This window comes from Ambystoma mexicanum, chromosome 1q (assembly GCF_040938575.1).
Source record: "Ambystoma mexicanum isolate Mex_15411 chromosome 1q, UKY_AmexF1_1, whole genome shotgun sequence".
Classification (NCBI taxonomy): domain Eukaryota; kingdom Metazoa; phylum Chordata; class Amphibia; order Caudata; family Ambystomatidae; genus Ambystoma; species Ambystoma mexicanum.
The window spans coordinates 788,612,990-788,639,837 of NC_090922.1; the positions used below are offsets into that span (position 1 = coordinate 788,612,990).

General features: G+C 44.5%; 1 protein-coding gene across 2 annotated transcripts in view; it reads left to right on the plus strand.

The window, feature by feature from the left end:
- Positions 1 to 26,848, plus strand: part of HMCN1 (hemicentin 1) — a 1,785,366-nt gene that overhangs the window by 1,464,043 nt on the left and 294,475 nt on the right. For both annotated transcript variants that reach the window (XM_069641364.1, XM_069641365.1), the window contains exons 83-87: positions 7,938 to 8,151; positions 15,348 to 15,482; positions 16,474 to 16,664; positions 18,840 to 18,921; positions 20,595 to 20,864. In XM_069641364.1, the coding sequence (XP_069497465.1) occupies positions 7,938 to 8,151; positions 15,348 to 15,482; positions 16,474 to 16,664; positions 18,840 to 18,921; positions 20,595 to 20,864 (892 nt within the window). The remainder of the gene's footprint in view (positions 1 to 7,937; positions 8,152 to 15,347; positions 15,483 to 16,473; positions 16,665 to 18,839; positions 18,922 to 20,594; positions 20,865 to 26,848) is intronic.

The following is a 26,848-nucleotide window of genomic DNA, read 5'->3' on the forward strand; positions in this document are numbered from 1 at the left end:
CACATTGGTCACTAGTCACAGGCGCAAATTTGGAGATACGTGCAGGTGTGTAGTGCAAATGGTTGAGTACCTTGAATTGTATTAGCCTAAAATGGGCATTCAGAGAGATCTCTTTTGTCTAGCGGCACCAACGCAGCCACTACTGCTCCTGTATCGTTATGCCTAAATCTCCCTCCCATTTAACCTTGGCCCTATTGATAGATGATTGATTAGACTGACATGCCTTATATAGTCTGGAGACCAATCTTCTAGGGTCTTTACTGGTCACTAGCATTTCTAACGGTTTGCAGGTGGTTGGTTCTTGAGGGAATAAGGGCGACCGGTGTCGGAATGCCGTCAGCTTTCTGATGTGTTGAAGTGAACTAATCGAGTTGCTGCCCAGCTTGACTGTAAAATCTTCGAATGTGACAAACTTCCCATCAGGGAAGAGGTCTTGTAGTGATAGCTCCTTTCCGGCGTCCCACCTACTTTGGATATCTTTGACGTATGTAAGGGGAGACCCGGACACCTCCACAAGGGAGCCAATCTGCAGTATGATGTCCCCAGTCTTTTAAAAAGTATTCACCAGACATTTACCATTGTGCGGACCGGATCGAACTAACATGAGTCAGAGTGTTGATCCGCAAGGATAATAGATTTCAAGTTTGAGCGTAAGGCGCTATAAGTTTCAAGGGCCAAATGGATTGGGCTATCGTGCGAGTTGTACCAGTAACCTGCATATTGCGCCTGTGAGACAATGTAGTAGAGCTCAAAGTCAGGGGCCAGCATGCCACCCTGTTCAACTGGTTCGGTCAACGAGTCCCATTTCATTTGCGAAGCCCCAGTCCCCCATGTGTATTTCATTGCCCATGAGTGCATTTCCCGACCACACCGGTATATTGCAAAAGTAGTACAACAATTTGGGAACTACAATCATTTTGAGTAATGAGAGTCTGCCATATAATGACATAGGGAATGTTGCCCATAGTTGCAGCTTCGTGGTCAGTGTTTCTAAGTGAGTCTCCTGGTTATCTGCGAGAAGAGAGCTGTGTGATCGGGAGACCAGTATACCCAAATATTTGAATATATACGGGACCCATCTGAAACCCATTAAGTCTGTCGGGACATGTGTACTATCAGTTAATGGGAACAGTTCCAATTTAGTCTTGTTGATACGGTATCCAGAATGTGTTGTGAATAGGCGAATCTCCTCCAGTCCCGGGGTCATGTTTAGTTCAGAGTTGCGGATATATAACAATGTGTTGTCGGCGTAGAGGGATATAATTTGTGGTGTACCCACTATGTGTAGACCCCTGTGGCTCTGCCTATGTCTTATTATACATGTAAGGGGCTCAATCATCAAAGCACAGAGCAATAGAGATAATGGCCATCCCTGCTGTGTACCACGACCCAATTGAAAGTGGGGTGAGAGTGTTATGCGTGGATAGCATGCTACATACCTTTCCCATGATCCCGGTAATGTGTTGTGTCCCTATCTCTGATCGGATCGCGTTTGAAAGGAAGCAGCCATGTCTATCGGCCTCGCCATCTCGTCTTGCCTGGGTGGGCTGGTTCATCAGTCAGACATCTCTATCAGCAAACTCTGAACATTTTAGCAGGTTACCCTTAATGAGGCCCAGCAGCGCTCTGTTGTGGGTGGTACCGTATTCATTTTCAAGCTGTCTCAGGTCTGACTCTGTCCCACACAGATCCCTTCTCGTCTCCCTTAGACTGCCAGTGGAAACTGAAATCACCTTGCCCCTCAGCCACACCTTAAATGTTTCCCAGACCGTAGAATAATGGGGAACAGATTCCTTGTTTCTCTGGAAGAAGTTGACGACTCCATCCCGTAATGTTGCCAGAAACATTCAATCAAGTAAACATGAAGGAGGCATTCTCCAAGGTGGACGGGGGGGATGGTGGGGGGTGTAGCAGGGCCGTCCCATACTATTACCAAAGAAACCGGTGAATGATCAGAAATGGTTCTGGGGTGTATCTCACATTCCTGCACTTGTGCCATCATCACCGACGGGACCAACCAGTAATCACTCCTGGACTGCGTGTCATGCACCGATGAGTAGATGATGTATTTGCGCATACCAGGGTGGCGTACCCTCCATGCATCAGCCAATTTTGTTTGCTGCATAATTTGCTTTATCATATGGCTGGCATTGGTCAGGTCCCGTTGAGTATCTCTCGAACGGTCCACTGCACAGTCCAGGATTGTGTTAAAGTCGCCTCCCCATAAAATCAGGGCGTGAGTGCCCGCAATAAGGATTTCCATTATTTGACCATAACATTTGTGATCGTACACATTAGGGCCATATGTATTGACTAATGCTATATTTGTACCGGATAGCTTATCCCATAGAATTACGTACCTTCCCTGGGAATCTATGCAACGTTTGTTTTCCTGGAATGGAAGTGAGCGGTGAATGAGAGTCATCACTCCCCTGGACTGGGATGAGTAATCAGTGTATCCCCGCTGGTTTCCCCGATTGTGTGCAAATCTCTCGTTAAGTGGCCCCTGGGAAGGAGTTTCCTGCAGCATTACCACCTTTGAACTGTGGCGATTAATATATGCTAATATTTTCCTATCATTAATAGGGTTGTTCAGACGCCAGACATTCCATGTCAGGAAGGAGATCTTTTCACCCATAGTGTCCCGTTCGCTGTTCTATATAAACATATCTCGCTCACATGAATAACAGGGATTTTGTATCGGTGTGTACTGGGGGAACAGTCTGCACTTTTTCCTAAAGAACATATGAACACAACTACTAACATTTCCAACCCCAATAGCCATTGGTTCAAATGTACATCATTAACCCCAACACAACGGACATCCACCCCTCCACCCTCATCATGACCCCCAACTTGACGATGTAGCCCAAACACAAACTGTGGCATTATCTTGTGGTGCACTGTGAACAGGGGCTGCTTAATGTGCAGCTGGTTGCAGCTACTGCAGCCGGGCCCAAATGCCTCAACATTGTACATCTATGCACATTTTGAATAAGGAGAGTAAAGGTCAATTTCGGCCTCAATTCGTTATTGTCAATATTATCCAATTCGTTGTTGCATGGGTGTGGGCTGCGGTCGGGGTCGCGTCGTGGGAGGGGTATAGAGATTGACGCTTCTATATATGCCGTAGCCTCAGTCAGAGTCTCGAAGAAATGTGCGTGGCCCCCATGTTGGATCCGTAGATTAGCTGGAAAAATCAAATCATACGGTACCTGTCTAATTCGCAACAGTTTCTTCACAGGATCATATGATTTCCGTAGGGCTTGCACATTAGCAGAGAAGTCCAGGTAAATATGGATTTCTGAAGCTTTATACCGAAGAGCGCCTTTCTCCCTAGGCATCCGCAGAATTAGGTCTCTGTCACGGTAATTGAGCAATCTTGCCAGCGTGGTGCGTGGAGGGACCCCTGCCTTAGGAAAAGGAGCCAGTGCATGGTACAGGCACTCGACCAAGAATTGCGGGGAAATTTTAGTGTGGTGGAACAGGGTTTTTAACAAATTTTCAACAAATGTTTCCATGGGGCCCTTGCAAGCCGACTCGGGTATCCCAATTATGTGAATGTTGTTACGTCATGAGCGCAACTCCAGGACTTCACATTTGTTGTGGATTTTGCTCACCTCTAGTTTCAATTGCGAAATGTCGTGGTCATGCCTGTCGACCCTGTCCTCATGTCGCCAATCCTTGTCTCAGCCTTATTTATATGAGTGCTTTCCTTCTCCAGCCTAGATTTAAGAGAGCCGATGGTAGACACAATATCGTCGAGCTTCATGTTGGCAGCCAGGAAGCCACTTTGCATTGCCGCCAATCAGTGGCGTCGCCAGGAATCAAATTTAGGAGGCGCACAGAGGGGGGCAAAGACAAAAGTAGGGGGGCACAGACAAAAGTAGGGGGAGAACATGGTCACTGCTCATCTTAAGTAGGGGGCACAAGGGGGAGCACAGGGTTTCACAGGGGGCCCCGGCCCCCCCAGTTCCCTCACTAGCGATGCCACTGCCACCAATAAATGGTCCTCGCGGGCATTCCTGAAATTTGAAGTAGGTTTGTTGACAGTTACTGGATCCGTAGCACCCATGACCTTGGCGGGGGTGTTAGTGAATAAGTTCCATTGGCCTTTTTTTCTTCCCGCTGACCCCTTCGTCATGATATCTTCTGATGGCACTGGGTTGTGTGATACTTTGTAGGTATGCCCTTTTGGGAGGATCAATGGGTGGATAAGGAGAGACGGGCCAGGAAGGGTGAAGTTGCGGAGGGACTGTGGTCAAAGGCTTGCAAACTGTGTCCCCTCAGGATGCTGGCCCCCGGAGCGTCACTGGGAGGTGGCAGGGCTGAGACTGTGCTGTATTCACTCCGAATAAGGAAGAGTTAGATGTAGGGTAAGAATCGGCACAGGTTGTTGCCTCGGGCTCAGTGATTATACAAGCTGTGCGCCTGCAAGCTGTAGGGGAACAGTGAGCTTTCGGTGTGCCCACTCCGGTGACGGTGACTGCATATGGTGCGCAATAAGGGATGTCGTTGGAGAGGGCCAGCAGCTGCAGGTCTGCCCCCCCCGACCCCACCGGATCCCGACTCATGGAGCACAACTGGTAGGAAGGCCATCCGAGGGCGCGCTTTAATGATTCCCAGTCAGAAAGGTAGCTGCAGAGTGTGGTTGGGCACCAGTGGTGGACCAGCCCCAGCAGTTGTTGAGGCCAAGGGGTAAAGGTGTTTAATGGTGCACCGAGGCGTCTACTCGGATGCTGGTGCACAGTGAAGGGGTAATCCAAGGACACAGCCATAAATGATCGCAGGGCCGGGCCAAATCTAGGGATGAGAAGTATGCCAATGGTCTTAATGGCCCCTGATGCAGGTCACAACCAACGTGGGGCCCGGCGCGAATCAATGCGCAGGTGGTACGTGACAAGGACTTTGGATTCCGAGACTTTTGTGCAAATGGATGTTCAAAGTTGGATTCAATGTTTTCAAAATTACTGATCTATATGGATGTCTGAAGCAACAAACCCTCCCTGTACCTCTAGTCTTGAAAAAATAGACCGAGTACGTGATGCTTGTCCACAGTATCAAAAAGATATTATTTTAATAAAGTTTTACACAAAAAGATTAAAAACTCATAAAAAATGTTTTGCATGAATAGGACCCAACATAACAAAACATGGTAGATATAAAAACAGTACAAATCACTAATTTCACATACATATAACCACATACAATAATAAAACACAGTACAAAACACACGAATGGCTTTAACACTTGTTACTTGTTACTCACTGGGGCGTACCGCTGTGATCCGACAGCGGGGCGATGCAGGCAGCGGGAAGGGTAGCGTTCCAGTCGCACAGCTAGCGTATCGCTTCCCGTGCTGTGTAATATGAAAGGTTCCCACCTCCAATTCAGACGCCTCGAGCTGACCAGTTCATCCGGATTCTTTAGGTGGGCACCGCTGCCCTCGCCACCGGTGCAGCCCTCTGCGACGCGTAACTCCAACATCAGTGAGCGGATTTGTTTGAGGATGGAGCCGCAGGTTCAAGGTGACATCCGCTATGTGTGGAATACTTGTTCGTATTAAACCGATAGTAAAAAACAGGATTTATGAAGAAAAAAGGATTTTATCTACCGGAGCTCCCAGCTCAAGCAGCCATCTCGTTGGTTGCTCAACAGAGCCCCCTGAAAATACATGATTTTTTATTTGAGAAATGGTTCTCTTCTAGTTAAATTGCATTAATTCATAAGCTTATTTAAATCACATACTGTTCTAACCAAGTCGACTTTTTAAAAAAAGTTACGAAAAGTTTGTAAAACAATTACTTGCCGTACATCTTGCTCTCCGTTTGTACAGTTTTAATTGTGCCTCTTTGACTTCATCTCAACCATTTTTTGTAAACATTTTTTAAAACATCATGTTATTCAATTTTACGCATTCAAAACACTAAGTGAAGCATTGAGCTGTAGTAATGCTGTTCCTTTATCGTCTTTGGCCCACTAGAATTACATAATCTGAGAATCATGTGCTCATGGTTTCAACTAAAAAGAGTCAGCTTTGTTTAAGAATATTAGAAAGTATGTGATTGAAATAAGCTTATAGTCGCTAACTTCCTGCTAAATTTGGTTTAGTTGCATTCTGCAATTTTTGCATAATGCTTGAGTCACCAAATGATTGCACCTTTTTTCATATTTATAGACATAGTCCAAATATAGCCAAGTTATTTAGAGCTGGTTAAATATGTTTTGGAAGGTTTGGCATAGATGTGTTACCAGCTGCAAAAGATAGAGGCTGCCCTTCGTCGCTTCAGAGATTTATCTTTTTTTGTAACTTTACACACGTATTTTCCAATTCTCTAGCATGCATTCATATTCACACAAACACACAGGTGCGCATGCACAATTATTAAGGTGTAGATCACTGGAGGCATATTTTTGTCAAGTTTTCATAGCATTGCTGAAATTAATGTGATGACCTTGTGCCAACCTGTAACATTATTTTAGTGTAATCTCACATACCCCAAACAAAACCCAAACCTCTGCCCTACCCCGTTCCTCCCTCCCCACTTACCTCCCTCTCCGGCAGCCGCCATAGAAATGGAAAAGAGACTTAGTACCTTTTCCCTATGGCGGTGACCATCATTGATTAATTTATTTTTATTTCTCCTCCGGAGATTGGCGTCGCTTACGGCAGCCAATCTCAGGAGGAAAAATAAGAAAGCCATTTGCACCCCAGATGAGCCCTGGAGTGCGAATGGCTTTCATGCCCCGGCAGAGGGGCGGACATGGCTGGTAAGGGCCCACAGCTCTCACCATGGCTCAGGCTGGCGGGCCGTTACCACCATGCCCGCCCCTCCCGCCGGGGAATGAAAGCCATAATCAGCAGACTTTATACAGGTGGAAAAAAATAGCAACAGGTGGATATTAAGATGAATTTTTGGGACTAGCCACGGGGAAGGGTTTTGAGATGCCATCCTAACCAGTGGACATGGTTATTGACACTTTGTCTAGCCAAACTTTCTCAAAGTAGCGTGGGCCAAGCAGCAATGTAGAATTCCAGAGGTCAATGGTTTGTGTTTGAGTACAGTTATCGACACTTAGAAGTGGGCCAATGTACCATTACTACTAAAGAAATACACATCTGCTTAGATTCACACACTTTCAATAGGCCAACATCTAGTCGTTAGTGCAGAGTATTACAGGGTGTTTTGTTTTCGCTGATCAAAAAGGGCATCAACAGGGTTTTTCCTGTCACACTATCCCTACCCTATGTGTATAGTACCCATGCTCCTTCAAGCGTCAACGCCCTCAAATTGTTTTTCTTACCATCAGGATGGTCTCTACAAGCAGGGTTTGTTAAAAAATATACTTCTGTTACATTGTTCTCCGCTCTGAAAGGAGTTCTTTCCATGACTTCTTTCGACACTGACGTTCCGCCTATCCGTGCAGAATACCGGGAAAGCAGTAGATGAAGCTTTAGAGGAATTCAAAAAAGGAACATGAAACAATGAAGTCACTCAGACAGATCACAGGCAAACCTTGCCAACAGAGGGGATTCATGTATAATAGGCATACTTTTCATACACAAACATATCACATAGTACATACACTGCCAGGACAATCACTTTGAATGGAAACAGTGTGCACAAAATCAGATTGACAATATAAACCTGGCAGAGCCCATAGAAGAGGTCAGACCCCAAAAGAGGCACCCCGTTAATACCTTTGTTCTTCCCAGTTCTAATTTTCAGCTTCATATTGAAATACCTTTAAATCCAACAAACATTTGTAAAATGAGAACTGCCTGCTCTTTAACAGCTTAAAATCATGTTACAGCGACATGTATATAAAGATGGTGCCGTGTATATGTGTAGTTTGAGGTCCAACTTCATCAACAATCTAATTGTATGCAGAACGATTGAGAGAAAACATTTTGCTTTTTTTACATTCTGCTGTAGCCTGAAGATGCTGGGAGTTACACTTGTGTTGCCAGCAACGTGGCAGGAGAAGCAGCGCACACAGCCAGCTTGGTGGTGCATGTGCCCCCAGTTTTCACTGAATTGCCAGGAGATGTATCTTTAAACAAGGGTGATCAGCTCCGACTCTCCTGCAAGGCCAGCGGTGTCCCATTACCCCAAATTGCATGGACGTTCAACAACAACATCATCCCTGGTGAGTGGCAGCAGCCCCAATTTGTAGTCTTGGTTTTCAATTGCACACAATGTAATGCTAAAACAGTAAAAGAGGTAATTTGAGTGAACAAGCCACACATGCAGTGTCTATTTGTGCGGGTGCTTGCTAGGGCTCAGCCCCGGCACTTATTTTCTAAGACTCTGTCTAATTATGATGCTGTGTTTTGTCAACTTTATTATTAAATCTCATTCAGCAGTTGTCGCACAACAATCAACAACAGTGTGCAGTAGCCACATTCTCTTCACCCTCTGCCGGCCCATCGTTATCCATGAACTTGTTTGTTTGTTTGATATTTATTATGCGCGCCAGATCCGAGGGTATCAGGGCGCGAGCAGTAAGAAGTCATACAGCTTAGTAGACAGGATACAATAGTTACAGGTAATGGCAAAACATCTATTCTAGTAATTATTGGTGTATGATACATAGGCAGTGGTAGGGAGAAAATAAGCAAAGCAATGTACAAAAGAAATATACAATTATTTACACGTGTGTCTGAGATCTAGAGGTTCATTCGTTAGTATTCTCTAGGAGCCAAGTGATCATATTTTGTCTAAATTTGGCAAAGGTTTGCTCCATTCTGAGTGTGGTAGGTAGTGAGTTCCAGAGTTGGGCCGCTTTAACTGGGAAACTGGTACCCCCAATCGTAGATAGCTTAAAGCGAGGCACTTGAAGGCAGTTGGAGTTAACTAGTCTTGTGGGTCTAGTAGAGGTTTTTCTGGAGAATCGTTCTGTTAGATAGTGTGGTGCCTTGTTGTTTAGGCTTTTATGGATGAGGGAGGCAGTTTTCAGTTTGATTTTCTCCAGAGTGGAGAGCCACTTACATTTTCTTCTAGTTTCAGAAATATGTTCTTTCCTAGAGATATTAAGTGCAGCTCTAAGGGCGTTATTTTGGAGGATCTGAATCTTGTTGGTAATGTATTTATTTGCTCCGATGTATAGTGCATTACAATAGTCTAGTCAAGATAAGATGAGGGCTCTAGCTAGGGGTAAGCAGCTGTTGGATGAGAGGAAGTGTTTGCCAGCTCTAATTAATTTGCATGTATATGCTGTCGAGGAGGCTAGGACATTTACCTGTTTGTGAATGTTAGGGTGGAGTTTAAGTAAAAACCTAATGTTTTTACTTCTTTGGCAACCTTGATAAGGTTTCCATCAATGGTGAATGATGAGTAGTTTGTGCCAAGTCTAGTAAGGAGAGATGTGGATCCCAGGATGAGAAGCTCTGGTTTGTCATCGTTCAGACAGAGGCCGTGAGTGGCCATCCATGTCTGAACGATGCTGTAAACTCTATTCACCAGTGCTGAATCCTTGCAGTAGTCACCGGCGAGTGGTAGGAGGATCTGGGTATCATCTGCATAATTAGTGTAGGTGATACCCAGACGGTCCAACTCATCAAACAGTGGCTTTGTGAATATATTATACAGGGTTGGGGAGACACAAGAGCCCTGGGGCACAAGTGATGGGGATGGGGTCCGCGGCTGCAGAGAGTGAGAAGACCCTCATGGTTCTGTCACTAAGGAAGTATCGTATCCACGTTATGGCCTCACTGGAAAAGTGGGCGGCTGAGTCCAGGTGGCTACATAGGACGTTATGGTCCACCAAGTCGAAAGCCGCTGACAGGTCCAGGAGGAGTACTGCAAGCTTTCCAGTGTCTCTTAGATTGTCTATTTGGGCTTTAAGATCAATAAGAGCAGTTTCTGTGCCGTGTAATGGCCGGAAACCAGATTGGCGGTAGCCTAATAGTTGGTTAAGTTCTAGGAAGTTCTGGATTTGGATGTATGCTACCTTGTCTAAGATCTTGAGTAGGAAAGGTACTGTGGTAATGGCCCTGTAGTTGGTCGGTATGGCGGGGTCTAGTGTATGTTTTTTTAAGAAGTGGGAGTACCCAGGATTGTTTAAGATCACTGGGTATTGTGCCGGATGTGAAGGAGGCATTAATAAGTTTGGTAATGAAAGGTGCCAGATCCCTTGCAGCGTCCTTGATAAATTGTGCTGGGCATTGTTCACATTTGCAGTTAGATGGTTTAAGACCCAAAATAACTTTCTCAACCTCTGTAATAGAGACTTTGGAGAAGTGAAATTGGGTGACATGATTAATGTTAGGAGGAGTTGTTTTGATAGATGGTGGTACCGTTACAGTTAGTGTATCTTTTTTTAGTGCAATTTTGTTTTGCAAGTTAGCCACTTTGTTAGCTAACGCATGCTGAATTTCAGTGCACCATGTTTTATCTTTCACACAATTGTCTTGGGCTATGACGGGATTTTCTAATTCTTTTAATTAATTGTGAAAAGTTCCTTCGTGCTAGAGTTTGCTTGCTTGATTCTAGAGTTGTAGGTTTCTTGTTTGGCCTGCAGCATATCCTTCTTGTATTGGGATGAAATTTTAGTTAACTTTAGTTTGTTTTCTAGAGTGGGGTGAAGTTTCCATGCTGTTTCGCATTTTCTTTTGTCTAGTCTTAAGTTTTTTTGATGGGGAGTAAACCAATTATTGAGATGGCTTTTAGGCTTACTAATTCTAAGTTTTAGAGGGGCGATATTGTCAAGAGTGATGTTCATAATTTTGTTGAATTCTTCATCTAGGATCTGTATTGTCCGGAAAGGAGTTGAGGGTTGGCAGGATATGAGGGAGTATTTTTTCTGTAGTAATATTTTTCTTGTTTCTTGTGAATGTGGGAGGGGCAGGTGGTGCCTGTAAAGTAGGTCTTTTAGTTTCTATTCTAAACGATATAAGGTGGTGGTCAGTCCAAATTTGGGATGTGATAGAGGTGATGGAGACATTGCAGTTGTGATCGGCAACCCAGTCGAGGCTTCTCCCTTTGTCGTGAGTAGGTTCATTCGCTCTCTGGGTGAATCCGAGCTCATTCAGGGTGTTGGCCGCTGCAGCGGCATATTGGTCATTAGCCTCATTAAAGCCTATATTCAGGTCTCCTAGCAGAAGCGTTTGGGATGTATCCTTTAGATTTTCTGATAGAATCGTGGAGAGGTCTTCCATGAAAGTATTCATGGGCCAGAGAGTCTATATATAAGGTGGATGTCTAGCGTTTGCGAGTTAGCACTGGGTATTTTGATTGACATAAGTTCACAAGAGTTGATGTTGGGCGAGGGTGAGGTTCTCATGGAGAGATTATCTTTGGCGATAATAGCTAGACCACCGCCTTGGGCTTCCCCTCTGTCCGCTCTGAGGATGGTGTAGTTCTTTGGTACAGCTAGGGATAAAGCGGGGCCTGCTGCCTCGTGCAGCCAAGTTTCTGTGACTGCGATGAAGTCGTAGTCTTCTGTGAGGATGACTTCAGCTATGTCTAAGGCATGAGCGACTAACGATCTAGCGTTTATCAAAGCTCCTTTAAGGTTAGGGGTAGTTTTTTCTGGTGTTATGTGGATAGTGCTGTCTGGGGTGGCTAGTCTAGCATGGGACCTAGTGTTTTGAGAGTAGAGCTTAGTAATGTGGCTAGGCTTAGATAGGTGTTTGTAGGGTGCGTTGTTCTGTAGGTTACAGGTGACCTCATATTTAATGAGTGGGTCAGATATTCTGGGTAACCGTGTTCAGAGTCTAGAGTTTCTGAGCATTGTGTTACAAGGGGTCGTGAGGAGGGGTGTATTGGACTTGTGAATAGGTAGTTTAGGGGGCAGAGTATGGTTGTCCAACATAGCTGCTATCCTGGTTGGTGTTGACATTGTGTATAGTGCCATTAGCATGAGAGTGGTACCTAAGTAGGCTAGGTTGGATTGTAGGTGCATAATGTCTTAATAAAGGCGTGCTCTTTAAGGTATGGTTGCTTGAGAATAGCAGAGATGTCTTTGCGTAGAGTACGGTTGGGTACTATGGGTGAGCGGTGGCCTTCGCTATTGATCTAGATATAGGGTCTAGTTAGTGTGGATTAGAATAGGCATTCACATGCACATCGAAAAGGCTGTGTCGTTGTGCTAGGGATAAAGTATCTAGGGGCTAGTATGCTATACAACACTGTTGGCTAGTCCCAGTAATGTGGGTATTTGCATTTCAGAGGCAATTTCAGGTATAGGCTAGTAGACAGTAGTAGCAGAAGTGAATCTTTGCAATTGCGTACATGAACAATGCTATGGCATACAAGTATAATCAGTACATTTAAATAATACAGTGCATTTTTGTCAACAGTAGTAGCCACTGAATATCTGACCTGTTATTATTAACTAACAGAGTGTGCCTAGTCGTATAGTGGCAAATGCGGGGCTCTTGGGAGCGTATATCCACACTGACAGTCTTATGGAGTTCGTACGCATGGCCTGGCAGATGGTATCTCTTGCGCTCAGCGTGGATGTCAGATGTGCCCTAGGGTGTGCTGGGGCTGGACCTTAGACTGTAAAATAATGTGTGCAACTTACCAGTGTTTCGGGATCGTTGATCAGTGAGGTGTAGGAGTCCGGCATATGGGAAGAGCTGTCAATATGGGGCCAAGTAATCGTAGGAAATGGGTCGAACGGAGTGTGTGGGTGGCCGCAATGCCACAGCGACCCGGGGCGAACACGGCCTTTTTCCTCAGGCCTTTTCCGCAGAGCAGGCTTCCGCCTGCCGGCGGTGTTGATTGGTTGATGAGGAATCTAGTTGCTTACCAACTAGTAACAGCCTCGTTCTCGCACCGCGATACGCCCGCCATTTTGGCATCAGGCTGAGGTGCAGTACAAGATGTTGCTGATCAGTTGGCACGGTATGCAGCTATGCTACAGGCACTCGTGGGGGGCAACGAAAATGGCAGTAAGAGTGCTGCAGGCATCAGGTAGGCATGATACTGGTAATAAAGCCTCACCAGACATGTGCAAAAAGCAGGATGATGTCTATGTTGAAGTCAAACAACACAATCTGGCCTGAAGTTGTGGATCCGCGTCGGGCGTGCTCGCAGAGGGCAGGGGAGGGCTCCAGCCCTCTCACCCTTCTGCTGGTTGCTTGTTTGGGCTCACAGGGTAGAACAGGGCCTTTTCCCTCTGGCCTTTTCCGCAGAGACACACATAGTGGTAGTTATTCATTTTCATTGATAACAATGAGTTGGAAGGTGTCATTGCCGTATTACCCAAATTGTTTGAAAAAATGTGAACGCATGGTAGATTTGACTGAATTCGGTCACTACCATTAGTTTGATTTTTTTGGAACAATTTGGGTTGGAAAATACCGAACATGAGGAGCGAAGTTGCGGGGGTGTCCCCTGCTCCCCAAGTTCGGTATCTGCGGCCACAGGAGTTTGCGGGGTTGTCGCCCGCATCCTTAACAATGGAGACTCGGGACAAAAATTGCTTGGGTCCCTGTTTTCAATGAACGGTCAAAACAGGGGCCCGAGCAGTTTTACTTCGGGCAGTCTGCCCGTGAACAAATCCTTTGCGGACAGATCACGCAGATCCAACATTGCTGCGTGATTGTGCTGGCCACGCCCACACACATCTCCAGTCCTCCTGAATAACATGGGAGCTTCTCCACTACTGCAACACGCAGCAACACTACAACATTAGTGTGGGTTGGCAACAAAAGGACAGTCACCAGCCAGCAGCACAGCAGAGAGCAAAGGCCAGGGGAAAGGCCATTGTCTAAGAGGAGTGCCTTCCATAAATGTCAACCTATACACAAAGGTTTTACTGCAATGTTTGAAAGACAAGTTTAACAGTCCAGTAAAAAAATGTCCTGCATTTGTCAATCAATTATACTTAGTAGGAAAGCAGGTTTGCTCGTTTTTCTGTGGATAGATGGTAAACATGTTCCAAATGACACCTATACAATCCGAGCAAATTGTTAACTATAATGATGTTTTTAAAGAAGCACTTAAACATTTATTGTAAATGAGTATGTTTTTTGATGTTGTTTGGCATCTGTAAATTGCACATCTGCCATGGCTGGTGCATCTAAAATAGCCAGTGGGATTTGCAGTGTTAACCCTTAATATTCAGGCACTGTGGGGGGAACAATCATGGGTTTTGGAAGCAGTGGGCTGGGAGTTTCCCGCCCAATGTGCCAAATAATATTTGGGCCCAACATTTATTTTTTGACGAACTAAGCACTGCACACATGCCACAGTGCAAACCAGAAGCCATCCCTGAAAGTGCACCTCCAGTTCAAAGCCATCAAAAAAAAAGGCATTGTCGAAAATATGTTCTCAAATGCTTGAGTGCATTGCATTTGGCACTTAAAATATTGTTCTGTCACAAAAACCAACCACACTTTCGACACTATTTTGTTAGGTTAAGCATGCACTGTGTCCAGACTAAGTACATATTTATGTATTTAATTTATTTAATTATTTGATATATTTGCTTATTATAACATGCAAGCAGAGGGACTTCCGGGTGGCATTCATTTATTGGGGTTTTGCATGGTAATTTGTGGCTCTCGCAGCTGCTATTCTAGCAAATTTAATAAATCCTGATATTTTTTAATGTAACTTTAACACCATCTATCTCCCCTACATTGGATTTGAAGTGAGATAGAAGTAAATGCTAAATGAGTTGTGTTAGTTTTGTAAATTATTGCTATTACTTAAAAAACATTTGCTTTACAAAAATAACGAGATTAATACTAGCTATTTCCATTTCTTCTGGTATTTGTTCTAGTTATTGCTTGCTTTTTTGACATTCTGTGCACCTGACTCTTTTTATATCACTTTAATGTTACATATTTTAAGTTGCTTTTTGTTGACAGAAATTGTGTTTATCTAGAAGTAGATACATAGTTGACTTTATTATAATCCAGATGTTTTTGAATTGAAATTCTTGAAGCTAAAATATCCAAGCTTAATTTATAAAACCTCTCCATATGTTAGGATGAACTGCAAAAGCCACGATGGCACATGAAGTGCACTGTTTGTGTATGCTTATCCATATTATAACTACTCATTTAATGTATTGTAACTAAGGAAACTAACAAAAGATAACAGGCTTTATGCCAGCAAAGATAATGTCGATTCTTAGGCTTGCTACAAATGCCATGAATGGCTCATCTGAGGGTGAATGGCACACCACGAAACATGGACCAGAAGTAAAGAAGTATTAAAAATGTGTGATACCTCACAGTAATGTGTATACTCACACAAGTGATTGGGATACTGTGCTTTGCTGTTTGTGAGCTAGGACTGAGTTGAGCCCATTCACATTCAAGAATGTGTTATAATGCCCCATTGGATCCATTGGCCATTAACCCAATTTTCACATTGTGACCCTAGCGCAGTTCGACAGCGTGAATGGACACAGCCAACTCGTCATTGAAAGGGTATTAAAAGATGACTCAGGCACTTACGTGTGCACAGCGGAAAACAAAGTTGGCTCTGTCAAGGCTATTGGATTTGTCTACGTCAAAGGTATGCCTTCCAAACTTCCCTTATATTGCAATATGCTGGTGTGAGCGATTGTCTTTGTGTTTAGTTCCTATTTCACTGAAACTCAAAATTATTGCAGTCAAAGCTGAGCTCTGGGCGCATGCCCATTGGTGTATACCATCAGCACTGTAGAGATTCACCTATTCATCCTGCCAGTCTTTTTATGGTGTGTAGAACCTTTCTTTTGATGAACGCCATTATAGGTTCACCTGCTGAAGTACCTTGTGCTTGTGAAACAAAAAGTGGTGGCTGTATGCTGTCTCAGCGCAAATACTTGGGGCGCAATTCATGTAATGCAAGCTGAGACTTAGCAAAGAGGGCCATTACTGAGAGGAGCATATTTCCGTGGCTATGAAACTGCCTAAGACGTAAAGAGTGCTCAACAGACAAAAAAATAGTTAACAAATAAGTAAGAAATGCTTTAGAGATAACATAAGGCAATGTTTCTTCCACAGAAAATGGTTAGCTACAAGGAAATGAATGCATAAAGAACGTGTCTATGGCTAGAACTTGATCAGAAATACATTGATAAGGGGTAGGATCCCAAAAGTAGTTGAAATATTATGCCAAAACCAGGCCATTAAACAGTGTTTGATGTTACAAAAGGCTACCATATAGATAGGACCAGCCTATGGGCCCAGATGTCTTCCCCTGTTGCCTGTTATAGTCTGTTTATAGTTCTATGTGTCTGTGTTAAGGTTGCCTGTGGAACTGAACAAGTACCAATGAAGTAGTCCAACAAAATTAAAAGCTGCCAGACTCCTGCAACAGGTGCTCTGCATAAACCTTAAACCCCAGCTTTGAGACATTCCCAACTTCCTGAGGAGTTTAAAGCGACAGCCATACTTTGCTAAAAGGTCATATAATAGCAGTGCAGTTGCTGGTGGCCTTTCTTTCCCCTTATGTTGTCTTTTACAATCTGTTGCTGCTACACCTTTTCTGGATGACCCTGTCGAGAGTTTGATTTCCCTAGAGCCTCCCGTATTCAACGGCGACCCCCACGCCAATCGAATTGAGCCCTTGGGAGGGAATGCCATTTTGAACTGTGATGTCAGAGGAGATCCACCGCCGACGATCCAGTGGAGCAAGAAGGGTGTTGGTGTTCAGATCAGCAATAGGATTCGGCAACTGAACAATGGCTCCCTGGCCATCTATGGCACTGTTGTAAGTCAAGTGTATAGATGCTACTGATCCTTATAATCCTTATAACACGTGGGTAGAGGGTAGTTTCAAATGATGATTTTTATTTCAAAGGTACTATAGAAGTGTATGGTTGCATGCAAGGAATATTGTTAGAAGTGATTGCATCAAAGCAGCCACCAGAAATGATTGGAGCCAGAAGGTTTGATGGGCATAGGCATACATGTTATGTAAGTGGTAGTCAAAGAAAAAGCTGACAAAAACAGTGACTAATACACTCGCAGACCCATGAATACAAAAGATTGTCAAGATTGCTCCATCATGAGGGGGGCTGGGTTTTGTCCATGTTGGGTGATGTATCCAATCTCCGCTTCAAGGGTAAACCCTGCAGGCGCACTGCAGTGTTGCATAGCCTACCATCTTTTGGGGCATCTGCCTAGCCCTTATGTTTTGGAGTCTCCTCAACCACTGATAGACAGTGGCCGGGGACCAGTCATTAAGTCAGATAAAAAAACATTCATCCTCCAGTGACTAACCTGTTACCCTGAATGAGATATAAAGTATATTTTCTTAATACCTCTATGTGGACATTTCTTTATTCATAGTAATACTGCATTTTCCTGCACTTTAGTCCACCCCACTCTCCCCCTAAGAGTTGGCCATGATTGTTTGACCACAGCCACCCCTAGGTGATTCATGGAAACACTACAGGTTTTCATGTTTCCCAAGATTTAGGAAGCTAATGCCACACCCTTAAAATCGGGCAGGGATATCCGACCTAGCAGTAACAATCCTCATTTGCATATATCCTCTCCCACAAAAAAACACTCGAGAGGGTCGAGTCATCATGTAACTTATATATTTTGCAGCTAAATGAATTCTACGTTCAACCCATTTCAATGGGTCAAGGCCTCACTGGGCAAGGAGAAAAGTGAGGAAGGCACAGAGCCTGGTGAGCTTGTTTCCCCTGTTCACTGTAAATAACATAAAGGTACATGTAGGGGATATAAACAGCTGAGTATATGTCGTCCGAGTCCACAGGCGTGTTTTCATAGCAATGTATCCGAGACCACCACCTGCTCCTTTCACTCTTTCCATAACTTCTTGTGCAATTACCCAACCCTTTTTTCATTTGACAGATTGATCACTGACTGGATAAAACCATTCAGATAAGTCATATGTCCGATTAGTGCACTTGATAGGGTCATCCGTGGACGAACAAATGAGTGGGATAAGGTATTAAAGGTCATCTTGGAGGAGGATGGTTGGGAGGTAATGACACTTCAAGCCCCAACATGGGCTTGCTAGATTTTGTGACAAATCACTGGGTACAGATAGGGGAAGGCTAGGGTGCTCCTCGATTTTTACAAGTAAGCGCATATTAAGAATGTTGCATTGCTATTGCACACATCAGTGGGAAATTATTACCTAGAGTGTTGATTAATATTCTGGATGCCTCATCTCCAGAAATAAATATTTTATATACCACAGGATTGCTGAGGTATTCTATATTTGCAAATATAGGCTGCTATTGAAAAGGGGCCATAGGTTTGCTATTCACGGGTAATTATTTTGCAATTTTATTTATTGATCATTTGTAAGGCGCTTTATACAACAGAAATGTGTTTCAATGTGCCAAAAGGCTACATGGGAAGGGAACAGGGGAAATAAAACAGTGGCAAGAAAACAAAAAAGTAACAATAATATACATAGAATCGTGGTCCTCCTAGGCCTTGTGGCATTCGACCATGCAAGTGCATTGAAGTGAAGTGCAAGGGTGAGGGATGGGAAGGGAGAGCGAAGGAGTGGACAAGTTCTGGACAATGTTTTGCCTTACCTTGAAAAATGTATGTCGCACATTGTACATTTGGTGTTTGACCAAATAGATCACCCATTTAATCAAAATGTACTTCATATAGTATTGCCCAGTCCTGTTCACTACAGTCCATCGGCTACAGTTATTTGAATTTGTTTGTAGACTTTAGAGTGCCTTATTTCTTCCAAAATGTTGCTGGTTGTCAGCCGAAGCAGATATAACCCTACATGGTGCGCACGCGCCAAATGCATATTCCCTCCCTGCCATCGTCTCCCCAATGTTGCGCTAAATGCTGCTAAGCCAGACTAAGGATTGTATAAGAGCCTGCAGATGTCAATACAGGGCACAAGTCACTCAAATAATTGCTGTTTATTTCTTTCTAGAATGAAGATGCGGGCGACTACAAATGCATTGCGACCAATGACGCAGGAGTGGTGGAACGCAGCGTTACACTGACCCTACACAGTAAGATCTAAAGTCCATAAAACTTTACATGAAGACACCAGGACAAGCCTCTGCCCACTAGCGACTAGGGATAAAAGAGCTATTACACCTCCATACTGTTATTTGGGGAATTCCTCTGTGAAAGAGTACTTAGGGAAGATAGTTCTATAAACTTACATCCAATGCAGTGCCCCCTCTGCTGGGATGCTGGAACAAAAGACAAAAGATTGAGCCAGAAGGAAGCAGAAGGGAACCAGGGTGGAGTAGGCCATCAGCAGGATTCCATGGGGGTCAGGGCAAGTAATTATGGATGAACAATGGTGCCCTATTTCAGGTTCAAATATCTGTGAGGGATCGTGTTCGATACTTCGTGGCCTCAGTAATTTCTGATTGTTGCTGGATAGATATATCATGCCTTTTCATGTCCTATTCTCAGATGAGTGGACTATTTAGTAGAGATGTGTTGGGGTTTCATGTCTGCCAGCCTTATAAGCATTGCAGTGTTTCAATTCTTGATGGGTGTTTTTCTTCAGGAGTGAATGGAGATTGTCCACATTGCTAATATGCTGCTGTGTTGTGTGTTGTCTCTTTTTGATAATTGAAGCGATTGCAGAGGCGCCTCTGCTTGTAAGCTACTTCTTCATATTGAACAGGGGTCGAGAAATAGTGGGGTTCAGTTCAGCTGAGAATATGGGTTCTGATAGGCTCAATTTCTTCCGGCCACAGGAACTCTCATCCACAACCATTGTGTGGTGCTGGCTTATTAAAGACATGAGTCCCACAGCAGCACAAGTACACCTTAATTATACTTGAAATAGATAACAGTTGGTTTACATGTCTTTATATTTTAAGCAAATCTAATGACTAAAGCTTGTGGTCAGTCTAGTACAAAGCATCAAAAAACACATTGGTTTTCCAGCACCCCTTCAAATGGTGGTGTAATGCACCCGGCCCTGCTACATAGCACAACGTGCAAACTGGGTGTAGACACAGTGCAATGCAGATTTGTGGTGCCGTGTGTCAACAGGGATGTTCCTCAGAAGAGGAGCTAGAGGAAAATGATAAAGTGTGTAGTTTCAAATGGCATTAACACAATGTTCTCTAAGGGAGGCCAGGTAGTTATTGAATGCCATACTGAGTCAGTTACCCATGTTGGATGCAATGGCTGTACCCAGGACCCAAAACAAAACTGTCTGGTAGTGCCCTTTCCTGCTGTACAGTGATACTATAGCTGTTGTGGGATGAAGGATTACATTTACAGTGGCAACTATTGGTTTTATTCCTGTAATGCCAGCAGCAGGCCAAGGACCCTTCCATGAAGTCTGAAGTCACATCTGTAACCACACTGCTAACCCCTCCCCACACTGTATGCATCATTGCATGCAGCGGGAGCTAGCCCTTTGACTACCGGCAGGAGCATCACAACCATCAGTTGAAGATGCCCTCCCACCGGTCACACAAACAACTCAGACTTTGCTCTGGGCAGGGACAGAAGCCTCCCTTGTTTCTTTGTCCCTACAGCTTCTGACAGAGAGCGCACATCATGGCCACACCTCCTGCATCTCTCATCCAACATTCTGGTTGATATTTAACATTGAGCTGAGTTTAAGATGTGTCTTCATCCTGTGCATTGGTGAATTAAATTGTGTCTGGCTTGGATTTCAATGGTTAAAAGTTCCTGAACCTACTTGCAGGTCATCCAACCATTACAACTGAACCTGTGGAGACTACAGTTGATGCAGGCACCACAGTGCTATTGAACTGCCGTGCTGGTGGTGAACCTCCTCCGACCATTGAGTGGTCTCGCCAGGGACGGCCGATCTTGAGTGACGACCGCATCACTGTTCTATCCAACAACTCCCTGCGCATTTCTTCAGCACAAAAGGAGGACACATCTGAGTATGAGTGTGTTGCCCGAAATCTCATTGGCTCTGTGCTTGTTAAAGTGGCACTCACTGTCCAAGGTATGTACCACAATCCTGCTCGGTTTTTCAAAGATATTTGATCTGAATAGTGACAACAGTAATCAAGGACATCCCTGTATTGGAGTTAGCCTTCCAGAAGGATGCAATTATGTGACATCACAGATAGCCTGAATAACTCATTGAGTCGCAAGGATGTTTCAAGAGATTTATTGACAAAAATATCAGAAAGTATGAGCTGTTCTTTGAAGCAATGGTGATAGACAGGCACATAATCAGAGGCACCGGCTGGATAAGAGGTTTGTCAAAGTGGTTCTAAAGCCGTTGCTCTCCCTCTAACCTCCTGTGACATTCTTGAGCAAGCCCAGGTGTCCATAGCCCCCACTTAGTGCTACTGACTGGTAACACCTACTGTCTACCACTGCCATCAACTAAAGATGTTTCCCTGAATCAATGGTTCTCTAACTCCACTAGGGCTTTCTACCATGGTCCTAAACTAGCAATGGTTAGTTCTAAAAAAAGAGTAGTTTATGTATGTGCCAGTTGATCTTCATGCCCTTTATTCCCTTACTACTCTTCTCCACTTTCCTCCTCTGTCCAATTCCATTCACTGTCTCTACTCCCCACATCTTTCTCCTCTGTCTCTCTCTCTCTCCTCCCACCTACTACCACCGTCCAATGTTAGTACCTTGCTTCCAATCACTCTTCCCTCTCCACTCTACTCTCCCTTATCCACACACCTACTACTCACATTGCACTACCACTGCTACTACCCTCACTACTGCTCTCACTCACTGCACCTCTCTACTACACCCCTCTTCTTGGATCAGACTCCTACGCCCCTCTCTACCAGCTGTTATCACTCTCTCTTAAATACATCAACTTAGCCAAAATGTGCCACCAACTCTACAACACTCTGCTACGCCACCCATCTTCCACCTGTTCTCCTAGTCACCCTTCAGCTCCTGCTGTGAGCCCACCCATACAATTCACACTCTGCCTCTACTGCTAAAAGCAGTGCTGGTGGTGCTGTGCCTTTCACGCCTTCCCATTGCATGCCGTGCTCACCTGACACCTTGCACCATTCAGTGCCTTTCTTTCCCCCAGGACCCAAGTGAGAGGCTCTCAAAACCTCTCAAAGCCTCTTCCCCTTTTCTAGCATGTTTCTGATAACAGTTTCTGAGGGTATTCATGATGGTTTTCTTTCTTGCTTGGTGGCTGGAAACTCAATTTTCTGTTGTTATGTTAAGTTTGCTGCTTCTCTGGAGTGCTGGTCGTTGTTGGGATATGGTGCAGCTTCACAGTCTGCATGAATGGCTGCATTGCTGTTCTTCTGGTCATTTTGGCTCAGGTTTGGGTTGTCCTGGCAGAGTGCTAAGTGATTCTGGGCGTTGTTGTTCTGAAATAGGGAAAAAGAGAAGCATGGCCAGCAACTACATTGGGAGGGTTGACATTTGTAGCACAAGGGGCCTTTTTGCTTTTCTTTGGGGACTGTTAGGGAGATGTGTCAGTTGTATGCCCTCTCCTAGTGAGACCCCCAGCACTTTTTGCTGGACATTTGGACCTTTTTCTTGTTCTCTTGAATAAGGGAAGCCTTTTCCCCTCATTCATTCTTTCCTGCTCTAATCATGGGAACTCTGTTCTATATGTATTACTTTGTTATGGAGTCTTGCTTTCCTCAATACATTTTAAAGGCACCTGTGTTACACTTTTGCTGCACACACCACCCTGTGTGCAGTGTTGCAGACGGCCCTTTGTGTTCTCCTTTTTATATTCATGATTTTCCTTAAAAACTTCTCTTCTTAAGGATAGGAAGATACTTTTTATCATTCCTAAACTTTTACTTTTGAGAGATCAGCACACTCCACCTTAAGTGGAGTGCTGAGGGGAGACCTAGGATCCACCTTCTCTCTGCTCCTGTAACATTTTGGCTACTGTAACTACCCTATAGTTATGGCTGGTGGCAATGGAGGTCTTCTATCGACATTTGTGTAATTTTCCACCACAGGCTGTATTCACTGCTGCGGTTATGCACCGGAGGGTCATCTATTTTCCAACACAGTGCCTCCAACTTTTCTCGCCATTTCCTGTTTGGTTATTCTTTGTTAGCCCTTCTTCTACCATCCTGGGTGGGGAGGTCTTAGTGTGAGGTCTGTCTTTGGTGGGAACCCTTTGTGTACCAGCCAAGGCTCTAGTGTGTCTGAGAGGACAAGAAGCATGGGAGGATCCAGTAACTCCACTATCCTTTGTCTGCTGGTGTGCCTGAATGGAATCTGCTCCCACTTGGGGCTGGCTGTCCTCATTAGACAGCCACCCGCCCATTTCTGTAAACTGCGGGGAGAGATTGCAGAGGATGAATCGGAAATCCTGATAAAAGGTGAGGTTCCTGAGGCAGAAGGCAAGTCCATCACTGAAACAGAAAATCCGAAGCAGAAGACAACCAGAGATGCCGGAAGACCCTTCCAATAAACGTGAAGAAACCACTGCTGTCCTCACCCTGTTTTGAAATCAACAGAGGAGGTCCGAACAGGATGACTCCTTCCTTTTGGCTAGAGGGACCAACTAGCCATAAGGCGACCTGCAGTACGAGCCATCCCCCGATGTGCTGTGACTTTCCAGGGCTGCAAACTACCAATACCAGCGGGCCTCCGATCCAATTGCAGTGAATCCTCTTCCTGTGAACAAATCCTCACAGACCTTTGGCAAGCTTCAGTTGGACCTCCAGAGACAAGATTCCCCTACTCAAAGTCCCTTCACCAGAGTGCAGGACTGCAGAATCGAGCCGGATAGGTCAGGTGGTAATCGTTCACTGTTGGAGCTTGTAAAAAGGCACCAAAACTGCAGACAGAAGTGGGAGTCTGAGTAATTCCTTGCTGAGGGTCCTTTCTCGCTACTGCTGTTGCAATATACCCTTCCAGAGTCCCTCCTTTCATCACCACGATCAAGGAATACAAGACCGGCTCCACCACTGCGGCACCAAAAAGAATTCAGCTGCATCCTCTACAATACTCCTAAGTTACTATGGCGCTCTCGGTAGTACTTACCTCAAGCCTCATTTTTGCTCCTTTGTTACTGGAGTGCAGTATTAGGTGTTTGAGTGTTCACCCTTTCCCATTGCTCAGGCCTAATGTTTTTGCACCCATAGGTAGTCCTTGACAAGGCACCTGATAACTTTTGATTCCACTAAATCATCCTACTTGAAAGTAATTGAAGTATCCTGCGCAACTTTGCTTTTTTCTGCTTCTGCACATGACTTTGCACCCCCTCCTCAACTGACTCTGAAGAACTCTGAACTAGTTAGGGGAGAACTGCTAAAGTATTGGAATCATTGAAAAGTATTACTAAGTAGTATATTGCTATTGCTGAATAACCCTTTTGAGTGACTCTTAGAAGTGAATTGATTTATAATTGAACTGTGTTCATGACTGGTGCATGCCACTACTATTGAAGCACACACTTGAATAAGTGTTGCTGAAGTTTTCTATTTGTGTTGATTAGTCTAAATAGTATTTACTTACCTGAATGTAACTTGGCCTTGTGTATATGAAATACATGTATATTTTACTATACCTACAAGTGTGTGAGCGTTTCTTTTGGCTACTGTATTTACTGAGTTCATTGTACTTACCTACAGCTCATACCCCCCTCCTATGATAGGCCTGCCTGCTCTGCCATTCTACCAATCCTTTGGGTAGTACAGACTTACACTAAGAGTTTGGTTCTGTGTACCAAGGGATAGTTTTATAGAGTCTCTCCTGATGGTAGATTTAAGGAAAACTCCCATAACAGTGACTGACCCATATGCAACCAATTCCTACTTCACATACCTGGGGGAGAGCTGGTTCTGACTTCTGTTTTTCGCAAGCCTCCTGGCCCAGGTTGAGAAGGCCCTTTGACAGGGTCATGCATGACCGTGACCCTGTCACTCACAGTGAATTTTTAAAGTCTAATCCTGGACAGCTCAGAATGTTAGCACATAGTTGCAGATCTGTCCACATCTAGGTGGTTTATTCCACTTTGACCTTGGCTCGCAGGAACACATATCATTCTGCAATTACACATCGGCTCATGTGAAAAATATTTTTGCTTCCAATTTTCTAGGTGCATTGAAAGCATCAGCTGCATATAATGAGGCACCTACATGCCAGTGGACGGTGCATTCCCTGACACTGGGAGGACATATAGACGGAGATGTCTAACTTTCTCTGTTGATTGCACCCTAATGGAAATCTAGAAAGCATGAGGTCGGGAGGAGGACATGGCTGATAATAGTATTTCAAAGTCCTGATGCTGTGATTTTCCAGTCCCAGTGATACTCAAAATGTTACTGACCTTCATTCATTATCTTGGCATGTGTTAAAATGGATTTTCAGAATCAGTCCTGTGGACAGATTCTGAGAGGCCACCCTGTTCTGGGGAACAGAAAAAGATACTAATGTCTAGCCAAACTCTATCCAGGCAGTGTGACTGAGCAGCAATGCATTGTGTGAGAGTGGCAACGAGTCCACTTAAGCACACACAACGCACTTTTAAAAATACAAGTAGACAGAATGGAATGTATGAAAATACAGTTATTTATTTAAGCCTTGCACAAACTCTTAACAATGAAAAAAAACAGATAGGTAACACACTTCAACATTCACTATCACTGTATACAAATTCATTCTGGTGTGCTCTGCTAAGAGCACAAACACGTTACTATTTTCGAATACAGATAAAGACGTTTTGCAATATTGTACAATAGAAAGGGACGCAAATAAAAGAACCAAATAAGTAACTATCAGTTGGAGAACTGATATATTGAAATTAAAGAAGAAATTAGAACACCGTACACAGCCTTATAATTTAAGACACTACACCTTAAAAAGTCCTCCCCTAGCTAGGACAGATGGGGCTTAGGACATTAGAGTGACAGGTCCCAGTGTAGTTCTTTTCAGAAGGCTACAACTATATTTAAGCATCTGAGAAAGAGTTGACAAAGCTGACAGGCAGATAGCAAGGGTCTCAAAGTCATATAACAATTGAAGAAAAGTTCTTAGCAGACCCTCTCCCAATCCAACCACCTTAGGAGAAGTCCAGGGGAGGATCTTTGACCAGAAGACCATCACTCACAGTCAGGCAATGGAGGAGCAGGGTAAGGACTTTATACAGGTTAAAACCTATGGAGGTGGAGGAGGGGGGCAGAAACAGGAATGTTTATGCCCTGGCTGTAATGTGATTCCCTCAGGGACCACTGCAGAATTTCCTGAAATCACTTGGACCCCTTTTCTCGTATCTTGATTTAATGGAAGTCCTGGTGTCTCAGGTGCAGAGATCACTTGCGTCATCAGGTTTCTGGGCCAGGCTAGCTTGCTGCCATGCTCCAATGGATTTTTCATGTACACTGGAAACCTGGAAACGTCTGCTGGATGGAAGTAAGGACCACCACTCTGGCAAGGACATCGGAGGACTCCCAGGACACAATGCAGGTGGCAATCAACGATGGCCACTCAGAAGAAATAGCAGAAGTCAGCCCTCAAGGTGGAAACAATTAAACTGGTCCTGCAAGGCCCCTCTTTGTGGTAAAGAGCTGCAACTTCGGGGGAATGCTTCATGTTGAGTCTCTGCAGAGTCCCATGGCTCAGACCAGGAAAAAGAATGATGCAGCGAGTTAGCCCAATCTGAAGCTAGTCAGCCCAGAGGATGGTTGCAGGATGCTTTCAAAGGCTTCTGAGGTTAGGGTCCTTGAGCAGGGGTCAAGGCTGCTTGTTCCCACTGGTCCATGGGTTGAAGCACTGATGAAGGCCTTCAGGAGTTAAGCAAAAGAGCAGGGCTTCACCGGGACAGTTAAAGGCTCTCCAGAGCAGGAGGAAGGCCAAACAACAAGATGGCCAATGATAGGTAAAAATCTCATGGCACTGCCATTTTAGAGTATATGGTGCTCTAAATGGCATTAAGTGATATAATGCAAAAGTGCATGAGAGCGACAACACAAATGAAAATGTTAGAATAGTATCCGCCGCTCCCAGTCCACCCTTGTCACATCA